General features: G+C 40.2%; 1 protein-coding gene across 1 annotated transcript in view; it reads left to right on the forward strand.

Moving 5' to 3' along the window:
• The window catches only part of pde9aa (phosphodiesterase 9aa), a 46,626-nt gene extending 26,511 nt beyond the window's left edge, over positions 1-20,115 (forward strand). Inside the window, exons 7-19 of the mRNA XM_072397786.1 lie at positions 4,142-4,226; positions 6,095-6,155; positions 9,726-9,800; positions 12,497-12,583; positions 12,724-12,828; positions 15,955-16,037; positions 16,363-16,519; positions 17,009-17,122; positions 18,109-18,213; positions 18,430-18,558; positions 19,540-19,635; positions 19,732-19,791; positions 19,885-20,115. Coding sequence (XP_072253887.1) covers positions 4,142-4,226; positions 6,095-6,155; positions 9,726-9,800; positions 12,497-12,583; positions 12,724-12,828; positions 15,955-16,037; positions 16,363-16,519; positions 17,009-17,122; positions 18,109-18,213; positions 18,430-18,558; positions 19,540-19,635; positions 19,732-19,779 — 1,145 coding nt within the window. The 3' untranslated portion in view covers positions 19,780-19,791; positions 19,885-20,115. The remainder of the gene's footprint in view (positions 1-4,141; positions 4,227-6,094; positions 6,156-9,725; positions 9,801-12,496; positions 12,584-12,723; positions 12,829-15,954; positions 16,038-16,362; positions 16,520-17,008; positions 17,123-18,108; positions 18,214-18,429; positions 18,559-19,539; positions 19,636-19,731; positions 19,792-19,884) is intronic.
• The last annotated feature ends 865 nt before the right edge of the window (positions 20,116-20,980 follow it).

Here is a 20,980-nt window from a genome sequence, read left to right on the forward strand (position 1 = left end):
TAAAAAGTCAGCTTAGCCACTCTCTCTCTCTCTCTCTCTCTCCCCACTCATGCTCTAACATGGTGACCTGAGCACTGCTTCTCCAGATCCCTTCAATGTTTTTTGGTTTGTTTACATAAATCCCTTTTTAGTTGGACAAGTTGTGAATCTCTGTATGTTACACCCTTTGATCCAGGGCATAACAACCTTGTTGAAAGTATGCCATGAAGAATTAAAGCAGTTCTGAAGGCAAAAGGGTGTCCAACCTTTTACTAGCAAGGTGTACCTAATAAAGTTGCCGATGACTGTATATTGTTCAGTGTTGTTTTACTGCCACTACTTTTACTCTCAGTTTACAGATTGCTGTTACTTGCAAGTGATTTAGTTGTCAAAGACGTTGGTGTGGAGGGAGGACCCAGATGCAGAACTCGAGAAAAAGACTTGATTTATTAACAAAACAAAGAACAAACAAAACGCACGGCTGAGCCGGATATCTATGATCTTAAGCTGTAGAAAATAGATAAATAAAGACAAGACTATGGCTAAGTAACAAGAGGCAAAACCTGACCTGACGAGACGTGGACCAACAAGACTTGGAGCATGGGACGTGAGTTGAGTTATCTGCTTTGACATGAGTGAACCTGGAAACTAAGTACTGTGGGAGGTGATTAGTGACGAGGTGCAGCTGTGGAACAGAAACAGGTGACATGAGTGAAACTTAACGTGACGGGGAAAAACATGACAAGAAATAAACCAAGAAACCTGAAAACAAGACAAAACAATCAAAACGTGATATTAGTGAAGTAACTTTGTTACTTACTTTCTCTTTTTGTAGCTTCATGCCAGTTGCATGGTAGGGTGTCAGTTTACTTAATTATGTAAATGATGACAGTTTTGTGCCTTCATCATTGCTGCAGATGATTTTTGTTGCTGTTAGATGATAAACACTAGAGGGCTCCACGGGGACTGAGATCGGGTCCCTTGTGACCAGCGTTAAAATCCATCAGAAATGGGATTAAGAAAACAGTCCCACTCAGAAATGTAAATGGGCTGCATTTATATATAGCTTTTATATGTACTTGCGTATGAAAAATGGAATCTACCCAACATATTTTTTTTAAGATGTGAGAAATATATGAAAAATAAAAATCAGTTCACTTCAGTTGGTTTATGTTGTGCCAGTTCACAACAAGCATCTTCTTAAGGAAGTTTAAAGAGAGAATAAACTAATTCAAGATAAATACAATAAGAGACAGTCCAATTAAATCCAATTAATTGTAATAAAACAATCCAGTTAATTATAACCCAAAGAAATCCAAATACAGTTACATTCTTTATAACTGTATTCATATAATGCCAGTTCTTAAAAAGTAATCTTGCTAAGAACACCAACAGATCCCATTGAATATTCAATGCATGGGGTGGCAGGTGACAGTAGAGATATGACAATGAAAATAAAAATATAATGGAGATGTGCAGTTGTGCCAGGCGGGAATGTCTTCTGTTGTTTAGTCAATTTTAATCTATTTAGTTTGGCATTTATATATCAGACAAAGGACTAAAAAAATCTCCTCCTCTCCTGGAGATCGTGAATGTCTCTAAAATGCAGTGGCAGTTGTTATCAAGAGATTCCTGTAACCAGTAACTCATGCTGCTAGCTAGACTGAAAACATATGGTGGCAAGACAGATGAACACATATTTTAATATGAACATCTGCACTTCTAAAAGCAGATCCAACAGGAAAGCCAGTATTTAAGGGTGGTGCAGTGGAGTTGAAACTGATAATTGGAACTGCAGACCTGCAGAGCCTGTTGTCTGAACTTGTCCCTCCACAGTTTATGACTCCATGATTAGATAAGTTAAAGTTAAACAAGTTATGTGATCAGAGACTGTTGACCTCATGCTGTTATAATCTTCCAAACATTGAATATATTTAAACTTGGTTCAAGCTAATAGAACCTGTTGCCATTTCTACATTTACACAGTATGCTGTGAAAGTTTCTTTCCTCTCAGCTGACTGTTATCAGTTTCTAGGGTTTAGCATTTTATTGAGTACAAGCAGGAGGTTTGGTCTTCTCTGACTGCCGACCTACTGGCATTGCTGCACTGTATATACTGTAGTTTAACCTGATCGTCTGATGATATTTTAACAGTCGAATGTGTCAGATTTGTCAGTTCTCCCAAGTGAAGAAACTGTAGCTGTGATTGGCTGTCCTACGTCATCAGCGTTTATTTTCCTTCCTTTATCACGTGAGTTGTAGTGTTCTGAATGGGCTCTGTTTTATAGTATTTACTGGCAGGAACATTTAATCAGTCATGGTTTTGCAATCTTGACACCCTTCTTAGCAAGGTAGTAATTAAGGAGAAAGGTCAAGTTGAATATTTGATTTCAAAGTGAGGACGTGTTTTTTAAGAATCAGTGGAAAGACTCTCTGAACCCATGTTTGTCCTTTAAGTCTGCTGCAGCGCTACTAAACAGAGTTGTTATTTCATATCTGCTTTTCTTTTGTCTCTCACCGCACAGTCGTAACACCTTTACGCATTTTCCAGTTGGTGTGAGTTCTTATTTAATGAAAATTCATTATGGAAAGCAAAGTGTGTAAGTGTGGTAACCAGCTATCACATGTTGCTTAAAACCTTTGACAGGTTAAAATAATGGTTTCAAAGTGTTTTGGAAAATATATTTAATTTCAGAACTCACAGGACAAAGTTACAAAACAAATTTATATGTTAATGAAAAATGTGGAGTTAGAGACAGGCTTGTCTCGATAAAGCTGTAATGCTCACAGATAGTTCTTGTGAGAAGTGAACTGAAATTACTTGAAAAGTTGTATTACACATACATAGTTTGTTCACCCCGTGTTAGTTGCAAGTTCTATAAAATTAACTGAATTACTTCTGATCCTACAGGGCAGACAGTCACGACATAATGCTTTGTTACTCTGATTTAAAGCCCAGCGAATCAAAATGCCACATCAAAACATTGAAGATCTCAGAGCATGAAGAGGATACATGCAAATCCACTCAAACAATTCAAACAAAAGATTTTTTCTGCTTCTGTTCGACCTGCACCAAAGCTGTGGCTTCACCTCTGATGCACAGCCACTTCACACAAGCAAACTGATTGCCTAGATACCTGGTTGCTACAGCAACAGCACAGAGCCCACACCAAAATAAATCCTCTCATCACTTTGGTCGCCATGGTTACATGATTGGTGGGAGCTGGAGTGTTGGAGCCAGTAGGTCAGACATCTGTAAGAGTGCAGCTGCTGTCCATGGAGGAGAGGCAGCTGGAGAACTTCAGAGAGGATTTCACCTCCATAATGCTACAGGATCAGTTCCCTTTGTACAGTTAAAAGAGGCTATCCAGTTTCTTAACCCCTCCCTCCAGCCTCTTTCTGTTTCCTGCCACTGTTAGTAAGGCGTAACAAAAGTACTGCTCCAGTTCACACTACTTGGAGACTTGGACTAGAATTTGGGGGCATGTAGCCTTCAGGAGACAACACTATGGAAATCTGATATTTCATTATAATTTATGGTAAGAGGTGTATCTTTAGATTTCTGCCCTGAATGGCTGGTGTTTATCTCTGCAGTAACAGCATAGGACACAGTCTGGGCCTCATGTAATGTGTCTCTTTGATAGGCAGGAGATTGTGTATACCACCATCTGGAAATGTTAGGAAGGAAATTACTAGCTATGAAATGTAAAAACAGCCTCACATTTAGAGGGGTGACACTGAAAATGACCAGCTGAGTCTGTGGCTCCTCCGGACTTCACAGAGGACAGAGGAGAGCTTCAGCTCATTCTTTATCCGTTTATCTCCACAGATTTACTGCTCTGCTTCATTGATCTTCTTCTTCTAAAAAAAAAAAGCATACTTTTTAGCACGAGAGCAGCTAAAAAGAGATGAGTGCTTAAAATCCAAAATTAGAGTGGAAATGAGAGTTGAATATCAACCTTAAATGACTGTTCTTTATCTAATTAGAGTATGTATTAATAGGAGTGACAGGTTTCTTGTTTTTAGTGATGGATTGACTAACTAAACAAAAACCTCTCTGAGATCAAACTATCTTGATAAAAATGTTGTTGACAGGTTGATGGCTTGTAAATCTGTAAAGGTTGTGAGGAAGTTACTGTTAAATGACTGTGTCTATCTGCAGTGGAGGGCATGAAAGTGGTGGAGATTGAGAAATGTCGCAGCGAAATCCAGAAGCTCCGTGAGGAGATTGCATCCCAAAACAACAGGTGAGAACATCAGAGTGATCTGTGATTAGACAGCCAGACGGATGAATGCTTTCCAAGAAGCTGTCATCTTTACAGTTCCTTATGGTTCTAAAATGGAGTTATGCATAAGTTGGTACAAACCCAGAAGCAGTTAGGGTCTTAGTAAAAGATTAATTAACCACTATTAAGATAGTTAATTAATTGTATTGTAGTGTCTGATTCTTACCAACTGTGCAAAGGAGTTTTGGGAACCAATAAGAAATATGTAGTGTCCGATAATTACCAGCTGTGTAGGGAAGTTTCAGGCTAAATTACAACATCGTGAGAATAACACACTCCCCCAGTTTGTCAAGAAGCATGGTGTAGGAGGGAGGACCCAGATGCAGAACTCAAGAAAAACAAGATTTACAAAAAGCAAGAACAAAAAAGCGCGGCGGAGCCGGATATAAAAAAGCTTAACTGTGGAAACAAAACAAGACAAAACCAGACTAGATTAGACAATGAATAAATAAACAAGACTTGACTATGAGGCAAACCGTGAACATACGTGACTTGACCCATGGGAAGTAAGGTGAGGATTCTGCCATGACTGAGGGAAACCTGGAAACTAAATACTGTGGGGAGGTGATGGTGTGCAGCTGTGAACAAAAACAGGTGATGTGAGTGAGCCTAAGGTGGCAGGGGAAAAAACATGAGAAATGAACCTAAAACCTGAAAACAAGACCAAAGAAAACAGAACTCAAAACTTGAACGTGACACAGTTAGTGTGTCCAGAAGAGGCTCAATAGAAAAGTACCATATTGGGACTTTGTGCCTGTTGATGGGAACATGCATCTTCAAGGTCACCGAAAAAACAAATGCTTTTTCATTTTAAGAATGTGGCTGCATTATTTGACTCATAAATGAAATTAGTAATCAATCATTCTATTTGCATTTTAATTTTCTTCTTCAAGAGTGCTCAATCTTTCACTTAATTAAAATGAAAAAGAAATAGACATTTGAGATTTAATTTTCAAAATATGCCCCAGCAAATAGATACCAAAATTCAATTTGAAATGTAAAATTTGGAAATTAAAATGCATTTGCAGAAACACTTTTTCATTTTAAGAATGTGGCTGCATTATTGGACTAATAAAATAAAATTAGTAATCAATCCTTCCATTTACTGCTCTTCTTCAGCTCTCTGCTGACCGAGCTACCCATCTTGTTCGGTAGGGGGCGCTGTGCACATCTGCATTGCATTACATTGCAAATGTGCCGGGAAATTGATTGAATTGCCGGGTCTTTAGAGGACACATCACAGATCATGGCGCTCCCTCAAATTGTGCATAAATTTGATTACTAATTTAATTTATGAGTCAAATAATGCAGCCACATTCTTAAAATGAAAAAGTATTTCTGCAAATGCATTTTAATTTGAATTATGGTCACAATTTGCTTCCATACATGTGATATGCAAATATTAAAATGACGTGACTTCCCAGCTGTAACCAGTCTGAGCCAGAAAATATACTCAGTGACTGACCAGTGTCTTTGACATGTGTCAGTGACATAATATCCCAAATTTTCCCAGCTATGAAAGTAGTCCTGAGGAGGAGCTTTAACCCTAACCACTAACAACGTAGCCTATATTTCCCATCTCTAGTGACACCACACAGCCAAATTTATTAGTCCAAGTTTGTTTAGTTCAAACCATCTACAAGATTACTTTTGATTTGCTTCACAGTAATGGAAACCTGATTAGTAACATTAAAAAACAGTAAAAATAAAAGTTGTACTTTTAAGCTACTGACGGAAGGGCCTATAAAAACTAAAAATAAGTAATAACTCTGGTGCTAATGTTGTTACTCTTTTTTTTTGTTTTTCTTAAGCTGTTATTTCCCTTTCAGGACTTTCCTGGAAGACAGTAAGAAGCTGATTCCTCACAGAGATGTGCCTTTGTATCCCAAGGTAAGGTTTCTTATAAAGTTAACCTGTACAACATCACATCGCTGTGGCTTTCTCTCGGCCTGGGTAGTACTAAGAAATAAGACCTCTCCACTGTGGTTCTAGGAATCAGGTTGAACAAATGCTGGGTTGGCTCAGTTTGCACAACAGTCGGGAGAGATCTGTCTCTACTATCTTCAAGAAGCTCCTGAAAACCCAGCTCTTAGAGAGCATCTCCTATCCCAGCACTTACCTTGTACTTCCCTCCCCCCTCTATCTCTGCACTTTATCTTTCTGCACTTCCTTCTATGCCTGCACCCTATCTCTACTCTGTCCCCTCTGACAGAGTCGGACTCCTGGGTTCCTTCTATGGAGCTTATTGTTAGCTTTTTATAAAGCTGTTATATCTTCATTTGTAAGTCGCTTTGGATAAAAACGTCTGATAAATACAGAAACAGAAACATGCAGCACAGTTCTTCATATTTCCTTTCAAGCAAATGATGTTGATTTTTTAATCTTTATCATAAGTTTTTTAATCTTCATCATAAGTTCCCCAGCTGCTTCAGAAAATGGATTCATTTTGAAGCCTGTCAGGTTTTAAAGTCCACTGGAGAAAATCTGCCTGGATACCACTTAATCAGGCCGTAAGAGCAGCGACCTTTCCCAGAAATAAGATTGAGCATTTCAGATATCTTGTAAAAAAAATTCTACCTTGAATTAAACTACTGAAAATTAAACTATGAAATATAATTATACAAATACATATAATGATGTCCTTCAAGACACAAATAGATGGTCATAGACCCAATCACTGCATGCATGTGCTTCAATTATTACAATCAATACATTACCCATTAATCAGTTAATCAGTTGAGTGTTTCCCTTAGCCCCAGCCAAGGGTCTCTGCCTAAAACATCTGCTGTTTTTAGATTTATCTGGAACAATAAGTGTCCTAGACTCAAGGCTGAATGGGGGATTGCCATTCCAGATTTTAAACTATACCTCTTAACTTACTCACCCAGACCTCTGATTAACTGACTAAACAGGAGTTAGACTCTCCTTGGAGACTTTGCTAATATTTTTACTACACAATGTCAGCTACAGCATCACACATTTTGTGAATGGCATCTTGATACCCTAATGGTGAACAACACTCAATTTACTAATTAGACAGAGACATATTTCTTTCCCTCAGTGGCAAAAAAAAAGGTGTTACATCTTAGGTGACCCAGCCGGCCTGAGGTCCCACTGAGGGACATCCATCAGGATTAGCAACGCTAGGTAGCTCCACATTGACTAGTGGGGCTTGGCTAGCTATCTGGTTGTTTTCAACGATCTGAAGTCAAGCTTCCAGTTCAGAGAGTCTCGCTTCCAAAACTATATAAAGAATACATTTGTAACATGCACCATTAATGCTAAAGTAGGCCAAGGAGTAGCTAAACATCTGATACACGGAACAAGTAAAAGCAGACTTGGAGAGTGAGAGCTGGTAGCCCTGCTGGAAGAGCAGAACAAAGGTGTGTAATAGAGTTTACAGTGGGAAAACTGACATAAGAATAGATGTAGGGATATTCGGTGAGCCAAGAAAAGCTAACAATTCCACAGCACAAAGCGAGGTAAACAGTAAATGATGACATACGCCTTACTGCTCAATGTCAGAAAGAAAATTCAGAGAGCAAAATGAAATGATGCAGCTCAAGCATCTGGATGGGACTATGACCATTAATCCCTCAGAAATAATTATAATGACTAGAGACCTTTACAGCGCTGAGGGCTGCAATCCTGAGAGGGTGGTGAAAATAATAGCAGGATTGCCTCAGTCAACTTCCTTGGACTCCAAAATCTCCTTTGATGAGATGACTGCAACCATTCATCAGCTCAGCTGTGGTTGCTCTTGAGGAAGTGATAGTCTTAACAGTTTTGTTCTTAAAAGTTCTGGGCTCTGCTGGAAATACATTAGCTACAGAGATACAGAAGAGACTGGGGCAGCTGTGGCTAAGGGGGAATAGCAGTCATCTGCCAATCAGAAGGTTAGTGGTTCTATCCCGGACTGGATCACATGCCGAAGTGTCCTTGGGCAAGACACACTGAACCCACGTTGCCAACTGCTGTGTCCATTGGGGTAGAAGTGTGTGTGATAGAGGAAAAACTACTAAGACGGGCTTTATGAGCGTGTGTATGAATGGATGATTGTGGCATGTAACATAAAAGCGCTTTGAGGGTAGAAATAGACTAGAAAACATTTATATAAGTATAGTCTCTGGGTCAGATCTGCAGTGCTGCTCTTACCTGTAGTGGTTAGAGGCCACGGACTGATTAACCTTGAGAGATTTATTGTGTTCTTTCCCCCACAAACTGTGAAGGATTTCTTGCATTCTTATTTCTCATAAGATCAGCTCTGGACTGAAACGGTATCTATACTACTTCTTGAGGAGAATAACCTAACCTATAATTATTAACTCTAAACTTCCAGTTTTTACCAGTGAGTCCTCCAAACACTGAAACTGTTCTGAATAGAAGGGAGACTCTTTTTTAGCTGTACGGGAAATGTTGGAGAGGAACCTATTTTTCATAACCCAGTCATGCACAGCAGCATGTTCATTTCTGTTCCTGCACAAGGAACTTTCATAAGAGCCTGACTGACACAATTTTCAGACCTAAGATTAGTGGCTGTGTGGAAGCCCGCTGCCAGACTAAGTTAGGAAACTAGTATTACATTTCTGTGCTTTACAAAAAAAACTACCAGAAGAGATGATCATCTGGTAATTTCAGGGAGGTGTTTCAGTTCTCTCCTTGTTTTCAATCCCTTCTTACAGAATCCTTTTAATGGAAGATGTCATAGGGAAAAAATAAAAATACAATAAAAGTACATGTAAACAAAATGACTTTTTACAGTCTTTAGCGCTAACCAAGGGGTTCATAGGATGAAATACTTGTACTATTACCGGACATCTTTGGTTCATTTTCTAATAAGTCAAGCCAAAATAAGCATATGGCTCACTAGGAGGAACAAAACGAATGGGGAAGGGTCTGTAAATCCTGAGCTCATGTTTGCTTATGTTTGGTGCACTCTTGAAAATTCAGTTCACATTTGATAAAGAAGTTTCTGATTTAGATGAATTAGTGTCCATTTGGGGTGTTGACAGACAGACCGCCCAATGACAGCTGGGATAGGCTCTACCCAACCGTGGGACCCTGATTTGGATTAAGCGGGTACATAAAATGGATGGATGGTAATGTGTGATGTGATGTAGAGCGTTTCAAGAATCACGGAAAAAAACATTCTTTAAATTGTATAATTGTATATATTATGTTACTGTCTTTTCTGCTTGTAAGGATAAAATTGGACTTAATCTCCTCTCCTCTCCTCTCCTCTCCTCTCCTCTCCTCTCCTCTCCTCTCCTCTCCTCTCCTCTCCTCTCCTCTCCTCTCCTCTCCTCTCCTCTCCTCTCCTCTCCTCTCCTCTCCTCTCCTCTCCTCTCCTCTCCTCTCCTCTCCTCTCCTCTCCTCTCCTCTCCTCTCCTCTCCTCTCCTCTCCTCTCCTCTCCTCTCCTCTCCTCTCCTCTCCTCTCCTCTCCTCTCCTCTCTATGCAGTATCATCTGTCTAAGGACACAATAGAAGCTCTCAGGCTGCCTACATTTGATGCTTGGCAGTGGGAACCTAATGAGGTGAGCCTTATACCAAGATTAATTTACTGTTAGATTTTTTACTCAAAAAAATGTTTGTTTCTATTACGTACATCGTTAATCAGTCAATGATTACTTTGGACAAAGAAAAAGAAGGATGTTAAAAACTTCAGTTAGGTCTAGAAATATTTTGAGACTTACTGAATTTTGTTATTTTAGCTGTTAACAGAAATATATTTAGATAAAATTCCAGTTGCATAAAGTTTATTATCTCAGACTGCTTCATTTTAAGGGATTCACATCCAGATTAGAGGAAGGGTTTTAAGTTAACAGCTTCTTAATACAATGTACAAAGCCCTAATTCTGAAACTTTGGGAAGTTTTCTTCAATTCATCAAATACATTCATCTGTATTTTCTTACTTCTTTTGAAGCCTAATTTAACAGGCACAAGTATAAGGAAGGGCTGCACTTATACACTTGCCACGCAGCCTCCCTGCAAAAGGCCGCTGGTTCAAATGCTACCAGGGCTCTTTCTGTGCATGTGTGGGTGATTTCTGAGTACTCCGGCTTCCTCCCACCGTCCAGAAACATGCATGTCAGGTTAATTGGTCATTTCAAACTGACCACAGGAGTGAGTGTGAGTGCATGGTTGTTAGCCTCTGTGGGACCCTGTGATGGACTGGAGACACTGGACAGGAAGTTCAAAATTAAATATGATGATTTATTAATAAATATGTATATACTGTATAACTTAAAATGTCCCCCCTGCTGATTAATTGAAGACCCACATTTACTCCTCCATGGATTTTTCCAAAGAGATTTTTCTGTTCAGCTTGCTATGGTTTCCGGAAGAAAAGAAAATTGAACCAATAACAAGCCAAATCTTTTCAGCCCCTCCACCACCCCAGCATCCACCTGTAGGCTCTGGGGCAAAAAATATTTGGCACATCACTCCAAAATCAAATTGAGAAAATGTACGCACAAGGAGTGATGAGGTTTGAGCCAAAATGCCAGAGTTCAATCATAAAGTTTGATTAAAGTTTTTAAACTTTTATGACTGAAATGCAGAACATTTAGGAGGCATGTGTTGTTTCCCTTAATGTTTTGCAACCATTGCAGTATTCTTCTTTGCATAATCAGCTCCAGCCTTCTTTATCAGTTTGTTCAGTTTCTCTGATGCTGCTGCCCCAACAGAAGCTGCAAAGCAGACTGAACTCTCCACCACAGACTTATAGTAGATTTGAAACATATTTGTGGAGACACCGATGGTCCTAAGCTTCATTAAGAAGTACAGTCTGTTCTTTCCTTTCTTATATCAACAGTTTCAGCTGATGTAGTTTCAGTTCCACCAGATTCAGCCCTTTCTCATTTTGAAAATCCTGACACCGACATCAGAATATAGTTCATTTTTCATTTCAGCTCTGCTTTTAATATCGTAATCCCTCACAAACTAAGACACAGTCTTTACAAATCGGGTGTCAGTTCATCAGTCTGCTCATGGATTATGGACTTTCTCACCCACAGGCCTCAAAATGTCAGAATTGGTAACCACAGCCCCTCAACCCTCCCCTGAACACAGGTACGCCACATGGCTGCATGCTAACTTCAGCCCTCTTCACACTCTTCACCTACAACTGGATCCCTGTCCATACTTCAAACACTATAGTGACGTTTGCACTGTTAATGAGTGCCAGTTCACTGCAAACATCATCTCAAGGTGCTGTAAATGCCACCACGATGGTAGGAGTCATATGTGTCATAAAGGGACACTTTTTCACCTCTCCTTTACACAACAAGCCACATTCACACAAACACACACCCATAGCACTTTTTGATCTAACCAGTTTCAACCTGTGCAGTGCTTTTCCTTTATCACACACACACTGAAGAGGTCCAATATTTGGTGCTGAGGTGTGCAGACAGTAACCTGAACATCAGAAACTACAGGAGCTGGGGATTTTGGGAGAACCAACATGGTCCCCTCTTCACATTAGCAAACAGCACTGTGTAACCTGCAACAATGCATCAGACATGCGTGTGAATGGGTGAATGGGGCTTGTAGTGTAAAAGTGCTTTGAGTGGTCAGCTAAACTAGAAAGAGCTACAAAAATACAATCCATTGCAGTGTAGTTTTAATACTTTTTCTTTGGTATGGCCTCTGAACACTTTTTAGATTTAAAAACATGACTGAGCTGACTGACAGAAGCTGTCTTTTCACTGTCTGCTTAATGATGCTGAATGAAAAAACAAAACAAACTTTATGTATGTTTGTAAGGGAACCGAGAAGGTTTTGATCTTTAAGCAGCTTGAGTGGTCCTAAAAGCTTTCAGTTAGCTGTACAGGAACGTGCAGGAGTACAGCGCTTATTTACACTGGCGAAGCAGGGCTTCAAAACCTATTGGTGATTGGATAATTCATCAAAGGTGAATTACACCAAAGGTGAATTATCCAATTACAAAAACAGATTGCTTCAGTAGAAAATACTCTGAGAGATAAAGCACAAAGATTTTGTTGTTCAGGATCATTTGACATCAAGCTAGTGGGCACTGCTGTTGGTACAACTCACTGTCAGTTTATCTGAGCACCAACCAGACATGTGACACAGTTTGAATCCCTGTGTTTAATTTTTCGCTTTACAATTTCTTAAAGCACTGCTTTATGTGCTTAAACAGTCAAGCCTTGCTTGATGATATACAGAGGACAACTAAACTCTTCTCATGATATGGTCCCTTTCCAGATGCTGAGCTGTCTAGAACACATGTACCATGACCTGGGCTTGGTCAAAGACTTCAATATCAACCCCATCACACTCAAGAGATGGCTGGTGAGAGCCGGACCCAGTGCAGTACCACCTGAAAAGTCACATATCTTTCTATAAATCAGCCAGCTGTGGCCTAATTAAATGAGCTTTTATAGACAAAACAGTGAAATTCTACCTTTTCATTTCTTTCTCTCTGCATGTAGCTGTGTATTCGTGAAAACTACAGAAATAATCCCTTCCACAACTTCCGCCATTGTTTCTGTGTAACCCAGATGATGTACAGCATGATCTACCTCTGCAACCTACAGGTAATCAGTTTTTTTAGTCTTTTTTAGTCTTGACAGTAAGCTGAAGTTATAATGTAGTGTCCAAACTGTTTCAGTAGCTGCTCTAACTCATAGCCCATTAAAACACACCACAACTAAGAACTAAAAACTCTGCGAACGCGAGACACAAATGTTGAGCAAGAGCTGGTTTTTTTCTTATAACTACAGTGCTTCTCTAAACATGTGAAGCAAGACACATAGAAGAAGAGGATTGGAAGAAGTAGCAGGCTGTTTGTTATAGATATGTTGTTGTAATGAGTAGGTAAATAAATAGAATATACATCAGCTGACAAACATGTAGAAATTGAAAGTGTAGCAGAGAGGAAGGTGTGGTAGAAATCTTCAGTAGACAACATGGACAGAAACTCACAGCCAGCAGTTGAACATCTGGGGTGCAGAGATGCTTCTTCTCAGAGACATGGTTACAGCATCTGTTGGTAACCAGCTCTGTAATCATCCTCCTTTACTGTTACCTTTCTACAGATTTTATCTGGTCATATAGTCTTAAAGCTGGATTGAGAGGTGGCTTTCGCCCAGTCGAGCGTGCCCAAAAAACCTCTAATAGGTGGCGAATTGGAGGCATGCTAATCAGAGCCCGAACAACGTCAGATGACTCCTTCTTCTCATGATGGTCAAGCCCTCCCCCCTATTTCTAAAGCTGAGCCCAGCCGCCCTCTGAAGGAAACCCATTTCAGCCATTTGTATCCACAACCTAACTCTTTCAACCACTATCCAAATCTTACAACCATAGATAAGGGTTGAAACGAAGATGGAACAGCAAATCGAAACCTTCACCTTCTGACTCAGCTTCCACTTTACAACAACAAACTGGGCCATGGATTCTGATGTTGGCTGACTTTCATCCCAGCTGCTTCACACCCTGCTGTGAACCACTCCAGTGTGGTGAAGGTCATGGCTTGAAGAAGCCTACAGAACCACATCATCTACAAAAAGCTGAGATATGACTCTTAGGTTCCTAAACTAGACATCCTCCTCTCTTCAACTATGCCTCTGGTATAGACCTCTGTCAGAGTCCAACTTGCCTCGTAAAGAAGGTGATTTTGTGTTGGGAATAAGGACACAGCTCTTGCTTTGGTTGTACAGGATAGCCCTTAAATGTGATTCTGGTACCCTGCACTACAGCTGCAGCCCCTTACAGCCCCTGAAGAGACCTTCTGCAGGTCCAAGCCTTCTCCTAGTCCACAAAACATAAAGACTGGATGGTCAATCTCCCATGACCCCCTCAGTAACTCTGCAAACGTAAAGATATTTTCTATGATTTCCAGGACAAAAAACCCACTGCTCCACACTGAAAGGTTTGATAGTTGATCTTCTTTTGAACACCATGGAGTAAAGTTTTCCAGAGAGGCTGAGTAGTTCCCTATAGTTGGAGCACACGCTCCGGTCCCATTTTATAAAAATAGGGACACCAACCTCAGTCTGCCGCTCCACAGCTATCATCCCGGACATCCATGCAACACTATAGAGTGTTGGGGACTCATGGGGTGAATGTCCTCCATACCCAGCTCCTAGCAACTTAGAAACTTTGACTACTTTGGCAACCTTTGCCAAGGTGATGGGCACATCTTTCCCTGAGTCCTTAAACTCTGTGTCCTCAGTGGAGAGATCGTGTTGGCGGGATTGAGGAGATCTTCACAGTGCTCCTTCCATCGCTAGATGACATCCCCATTTTGGGTGAGCAACTCCCCAACCAGACCAAGCACAACTTAGGATGGGCCGAACTCTCCATTGCCTCCGAATTCTTCCCCCAGGAGAACAGCTGAATCCTTAAGCTGGATTTATAGTCTTCCAGAACGTTGACGATGTCGACATGACGTCTTCATTGAGCATTCGAAGTTCTGCGTTGAGGGAACACGTTGCTCTGCAATTCACCAGGACGGTAGGGGGGTGTGGCTGTATGTTTGTGTGGTTTCAGCTGAATCCTTGCTTTTTCTTCCGGTCACAGTTAACAACAGTAACCAATGGCAACCGAGGTGGAGCAGCTGTATTTGGTAAATGGTCTTGTACTTGTATAGCGCTTTTCTAGTCTAACTGACCACTCAAAGCGCTTCTAACACTACATGCCACATTCACCCACTCATAACTACGTGCTTTCTAATCATTCATACCCTGATGGATACATCAGGAGGCAACGTGGCTGTCTTGCCCAAGGACGCTTCGACATGTAGCCCGGGGAAGCCAGAGTCGAGCCATCGACCTTCCGATTGGTGGGCGACTGCTCTTCCTCCTGAGCTACAGCCGCCCCACAGCCGCTCCACAGCCGCTCTGCATTTGCAGCTGAAGCTCATCAAGACTGAAGAACAAATGCTTATATTGCAAATGTTGAAGCACAGGCGACAGAGAAGACGTTTGCAGGGGTGGTCTGCAGAACCGGCCGAGGCTGGAAACGGGTGAATTTACAACCTGGATGAACAAATGCACTTTAGATAATGTCGAATGTCAACAAGCTTCTTTGCCGTATACAGCCATAAAGACCGGAAAAAGTAACCACCTCAGCCCTTACAGTCCACGTCAAAGCGACATGTAGTTAGAATTTTTTGGAGGTGCACGTCAGGCTACGGCGGAGGGGGCAACATCGACGTTGAAATGACGTTGAAGCATAAACTCTGACTTAGGCAGCCCTTCTTCCAGGACTCTACCTTGAGACTCCTTGAAGGCCTGGTAATCTGAGCTGCTGATTGGTGCATAAACACACAAACCACAGTCAGAACGTCCTCAACTCTCAGCTGCAACAATGCCAACAACAGCCCCACGACCATGTTAAGGGGGCAATTCTACAACTGTTTATATATATTTTGTAATTGTGAATGCCATTTGGAATTTTATTCCCTTGATGATTTTGCACTTTGAGCATTAAGCTACTTGTGCCGTCACCTGAAGCTTCTCAGTTCAGTAAGAAGCATAAATGTGGGCATTTTCGCTAATATTCACGCTTTTGAACAGACTGGGGAATTTCTTCTTTTTATGAAAATGGGTTTACATACACAACAGTACACAGGTGGACATCAATCTTTTGTTTTTCTTCTCTGTTTTGTTCATAGACTAAATTGAAACATTAACATCTGTGTGTTCATGTGTTTTTTTTAGGAGAAGTTCACCCAGTTGGACATTTTGATTCTTATGACAGCTGCTGTGTGCCATGACCTTGATCACCCCGGCTTCAACAACACGTGAGGAAAACTCACAGAAATCAGGCAACTTGTTGCCTCCATTTGCTTTTGAGACTGTGTGCTCATCTGTCCCTATTTTGCATAGTTTGTTCTGCCATCTCATTTTTCATAAATGCATCTCTCTTTGGTTTTTACTGTATCTCTGCATGTCTGTCCTTTCTTTTGTCCACCCCGGAAATCTTCCTCTTTTTTGGCTTCCTTCGTACCCATCTTCTTCTCCCCTTTTACTCTTGTCTTACCAACATTACTTTTCACTCTCTCTGATTCCTCCAACCCCTCCACATCTCCCCCCAGGCCTTATTTGTCCTTTCTCTTCCTTTTCCAGGTACCAGATCAATGCCAGAACGGAGCTAGCAGTTCGATACAATGATCTCTCTCCGCTGGAGAACCACCACTGTGCTGTGGCATTCCAGATCTTCTCTCAGCCTGAATGCAACATCTTCTCCAACTTCCACCCTGAGGCCTTCAAACAGATTCGACAGGTAGGTGTGTGTTTGTGTGTCCTGGTTTTCCTACATTTATAAGATCCAAAACCAAGGAGCTTTCTACACTCCAATGTGTTTTGTTGGGTCCAAGTGGTGGGTCTTACGCATTTAAAGGGATTTAAATAAAGAAAACTGACATGGAATACAAGGCATCACTGATTAAACTATGCAGTCATAAAGATAGCTTGGGTTGAAATAATAAATCAGTGCTGTCAATACTGTGAAAATAAAATGATTCTGAAATTTAACCCTTAAAAATCTGTGGTGCATAGCCTGTCAACAAAATGACATTAATTTAATCCAATATGGAAGTGTTGATTAAGAGAAAATTGATAAAGAAAAAAAACTGTATGATTTCATACTTGTGAATATTTTTTTTGTCACTTTTAACTTAGACCACTGTGGCATAAAATCCAAAGAAAGGTACAGACAAACGCTTTGTTTGTGTGTAAATGTTGAGGTGTTTGACTTTGTTTTGTTTATCAGGGAACCATCACGCTGATCCTGGCAACAGACATGGGTCGCCATGGAGAGATCATCAGTTCCTTTAAACAAAAAATCGACAGCTTTGACTACACAGATGAGGAGCACATCACCTGTGTAAGCTGAGACTATTTCATGCACAAACAAGTCTAAAGTTATTACAACTGCTGTCTGCTTCAAAGAGAACATGCACTGAGAGGAAGCTCAGGTGACTGTACACTTTTGGGGATGGATGAGGAAATCAAAAGCTAATGGCTAACAAATCATGCTTCACTCATATATATACTGCATATCTATTTATCTATATACATATATATATATATATATTTTGAAGACACAGGAGAAGTCAAAGAACATGAGAAATCGTTTTTAAATATGGTGAGAATTACTTACGAGATTAAAGTCGCTATTAAATATGGCAAGAATAAAGTTGTAATTGGTAGGTTGTTCTACTTAAAATGGAAAAGGCGAGAGTGCAACAGTTAGCAGGTGAGGTTAATGTAATGCTATATGCTACACGTTAATCAAACTGTTCTGCTCACTGATAGAATATTTACTTTATTCTCATAATTAATTCTTGCCATATTTAAACGACTTTAATCTCATAATTAATTCTCACCATATTTAATAACGACTTTAATCCCTTTTTCTTTAAATGTGGCCCTAATACTCTGTCATATTGTTCTAATATACAATCATTGTAAATATTTTAATTGAGTTGTATGACAATTACTACAGTATTTTCTATTCTATTCCATAAGTATTTGTGTAACATAATGCACATTCACAGTGTCACGTTTGAACATTTTGAAAGGCTGGTCTCCAAAGAAATTCTTAAGCTTTTCTGGTGTTGCTTTGACTATGAAGAAACCTCTATGTTGCTGTGGAGTTACTATTAAAATGGGAAAGTTTCTGTGGACATGAATCAATGGATTCAGTTTTCAGAACTATTTCCTACTTTCCTTTGAGAATAAGTTGGTTGTTCACAGCCAGCCCTCCCTGACGGTGCATGTTGGCTTTTCTGAAGTACACAAATGAACCTTTTTTTCACATTTTTTCATACATTCATTTTTTCTCTTCATGTGTTCCCTGCTTCTGTGAAGCTGAAGATGGTGCTCATCAAGTGTTGTGACATCTCCAACGAGGTGCGGCCCATGGAGGTGGCTGAGCCCTGGGTGGACTGTCTGCTGGAGGAATATTTCACACAGGTGGGTCCAACAGGGGGGGGCCTTTTAACACAGCAGACAGTGTTTCTGTCCACACGATACAGGATCCATCACTCATCACACTGAGACAAATAAGGGTGCAGAAGCTGTAGTCACATGTGCTGTAACTTGTTCTGCTTTAGTTGAACACTGAAGGAGAATTTGTTTCCCTTCTACTGAAAAGAACAGTGTGAAATTTAACATGACTGTGCTGCTCAGAGTGACAGGGAGAAGGCTGAAGGGCTTCCTGTGGCTCCGTTCATGGACAGAGAAAAGGTCACCAAGCCAACAGCCCAGATTGGATTCATCACATTCGTCCTCATCCCCATGTTTGAGACCGTGATGAAGGTGAGCATGCAGAGCAGTCTCTGTGCACTGTGGTGGTGGTTGGTCTTACAATCTATTGCCATCCGATGTGTCCAAGTGTAGCAAGACTACAAAATAGTTCATTTTTAATGGGAGAATGAGAGTGAAATTCAAAGAAAACACTGAGGTTTTAGCCTCTTTTACACTTAACAATACAGTATGGGAAGAAATCTAGTGAAATCCCTAGGTGACAGAGTCAGAAACACTGTGTTTAGGATACACCAATCAGAATACAGTATTAGATTAAACAAATTGACTGGTGTATCTTTTTTATACACCAGTTACTTAATCTAAATACATTTCATACATCAGTGTTGATGAGAACCAACAATGCTTTGGTATTCATTTTCCATCTTTTTATTTTTTGCATTGTAACATTTCTACATCCCATAATCCTACATGTGTACACTCACACTGTGCTGTGATGTTCACACATGATGTTGTAGTTGATTACAGAATTTTAGAATTTATATGTATTAATTTACCAATTCACATTCAAACAAGTTGGGATCAGTCAGGATATTAACTGTCAGGCTGTATGGCCTGAACCCTGCACATGTACAGCTATCCACATTTTGTCATGTTGATGAAGCCACAAAGATGTCATCAGTATCCCATAACAATGTAATTCAACTGTAAAGCTAAATGTTTTGGTGCAGGGCTGGACACCAAAGGGCAGAACAGGTCCAGGAATGTGGAAAATAAAGTTCACTGTACTTCAGAATAAAGCAGAAGTACATAGTTTAAAGGTTCACAAACCTCTATAGTATTACTTTAACTTTTTTTCTTTGCAATATCCCTGGCTTGGCATGACTGTCCTTCTTGGTTCTGGTTCTGCTGGTCTTTTCTTATTAAATGAAGTGCCCCGTGTATGTTAAGGATGGGGTCAATGAATCAAACTTTAGATTAAAAGCAATGCTTTGAATGAATAATTATCACTCTGTGTATGTGTTTTTGAACAAGCTTTTCCCACAGATAGAGGAGGTAATGGTGCAGCCACTTCGGGAGTCAAGAGACCAATATGAAGAACGCAAACAGACTGATGAAGCAGTGAATAAGGTTGGAAATATTCAGTCTGTGTGCGTTCATGTGTGCCACCTTAAGTGTGTTTTATCACTACATGTTAATCCTGATACAAAGAACTGCTTCCCTCAGGTTCAGAGGAAGAAAACTGAGACTTTAACCATGGAAGGAGAGAAATAAAGTTTTGAAAAGGTAAAATGTTTGCTTTCAGGGTATAGCCACGTCTCTGATCAGAGACTCTGCATAAATACTTGGATAGATGGACTCTGTTTGTTTGTGTTTCAGCATCAGTAAGAGCAGCACAGCAGAGGGAGACAGAGTGACCAGTCTGCTGTGGGGCAGAGGACCACTTCAGGTCCTTAAGAGATGGACTGTGTTCCAGACAGCAGCTGTGAGACCAGGTTACAGGCTACTGATGGATTAAAGAGGGACCATTCAAAGCCATTTCAGGGAATGGTAAAGCTCAGACTGCTTCAGTGAACATTCTTTATTTCAGAAGTGTTGTTTTACACATGTACAGATTTCTTTAAAACTTTGTTATTTACTAAGAAAAATAAAAATATTATTTCCAAAGTCTCCTGCCTCTGCCTTTTTAAAAGTGGTGAAACAAGGCTGCGTCTCTGGTCTCAGGGTGCTTCCCAGTGACCGGAACAAGTATTACAAAAACAATGAAGAGGAAAATTATTTTAAAAAATGACCCAGTAAATGTTTTTTTTACACTGCTGTCACGCAGAAATAAAAATGGAAAAATTATCTGGGAAAACCCCTTTTTTTCTCTCCAGAAACATTTTACTCAATTCAAAATAAAATAACTGTAAACCTTTGCTGAGTATTGTTATAGTATTTCCCAGGAAATCCCTTTTTCTCATGCTTTATATGTCACATTTTACATTTCACAAGCTGTCACAGCCTGAACCCCACGTTGCTCCCCCAGTGTATCATTGGGGGTATGAATGTGTATGAATGATTAGAAAAAAGCACGTAGTTAAGCATCTTAAGACGTGCTGTATGAGTGTGTGTGAGTGGGGTGAATGCGGCATGTAGTGAAGCGCTTTGAGTGGTCAGCTAGACTAGAAAAGCGCTATACAAGTACAAGTCCATTTATCATTTACTTGTCAGACCCCAGTCTGGTCCATTGGAACCACAAATTCATTACAATCAAAGTCCAAACTAAACCCAACTGCGGTGATCCTTACAACACTCCGAAACTAATGACTCTAATGAAGAATGTATGTTCCCAGCAGGAATATTTGCACTCACCAGCAGGAAAAGTCCATGGTCAAAGCCACCTCCTGTATTGTTGCTGAAATACATTTCAAGTAAAAAAGTTTTCCTTGTGAGGGTCAAAATTCTTTCTGTTTACAGATCTCCACAAAGGACC

The sequence above is a fragment of the Leuresthes tenuis genome, unplaced genomic scaffold, assembly GCF_036924035.1.
Source record: "Leuresthes tenuis unplaced genomic scaffold, fLeuTen1.0.hap1 SCAF_12, whole genome shotgun sequence".
Lineage (NCBI taxonomy): Eukaryota > Metazoa > Chordata > Actinopteri > Atheriniformes > Atherinopsidae > Leuresthes > Leuresthes tenuis.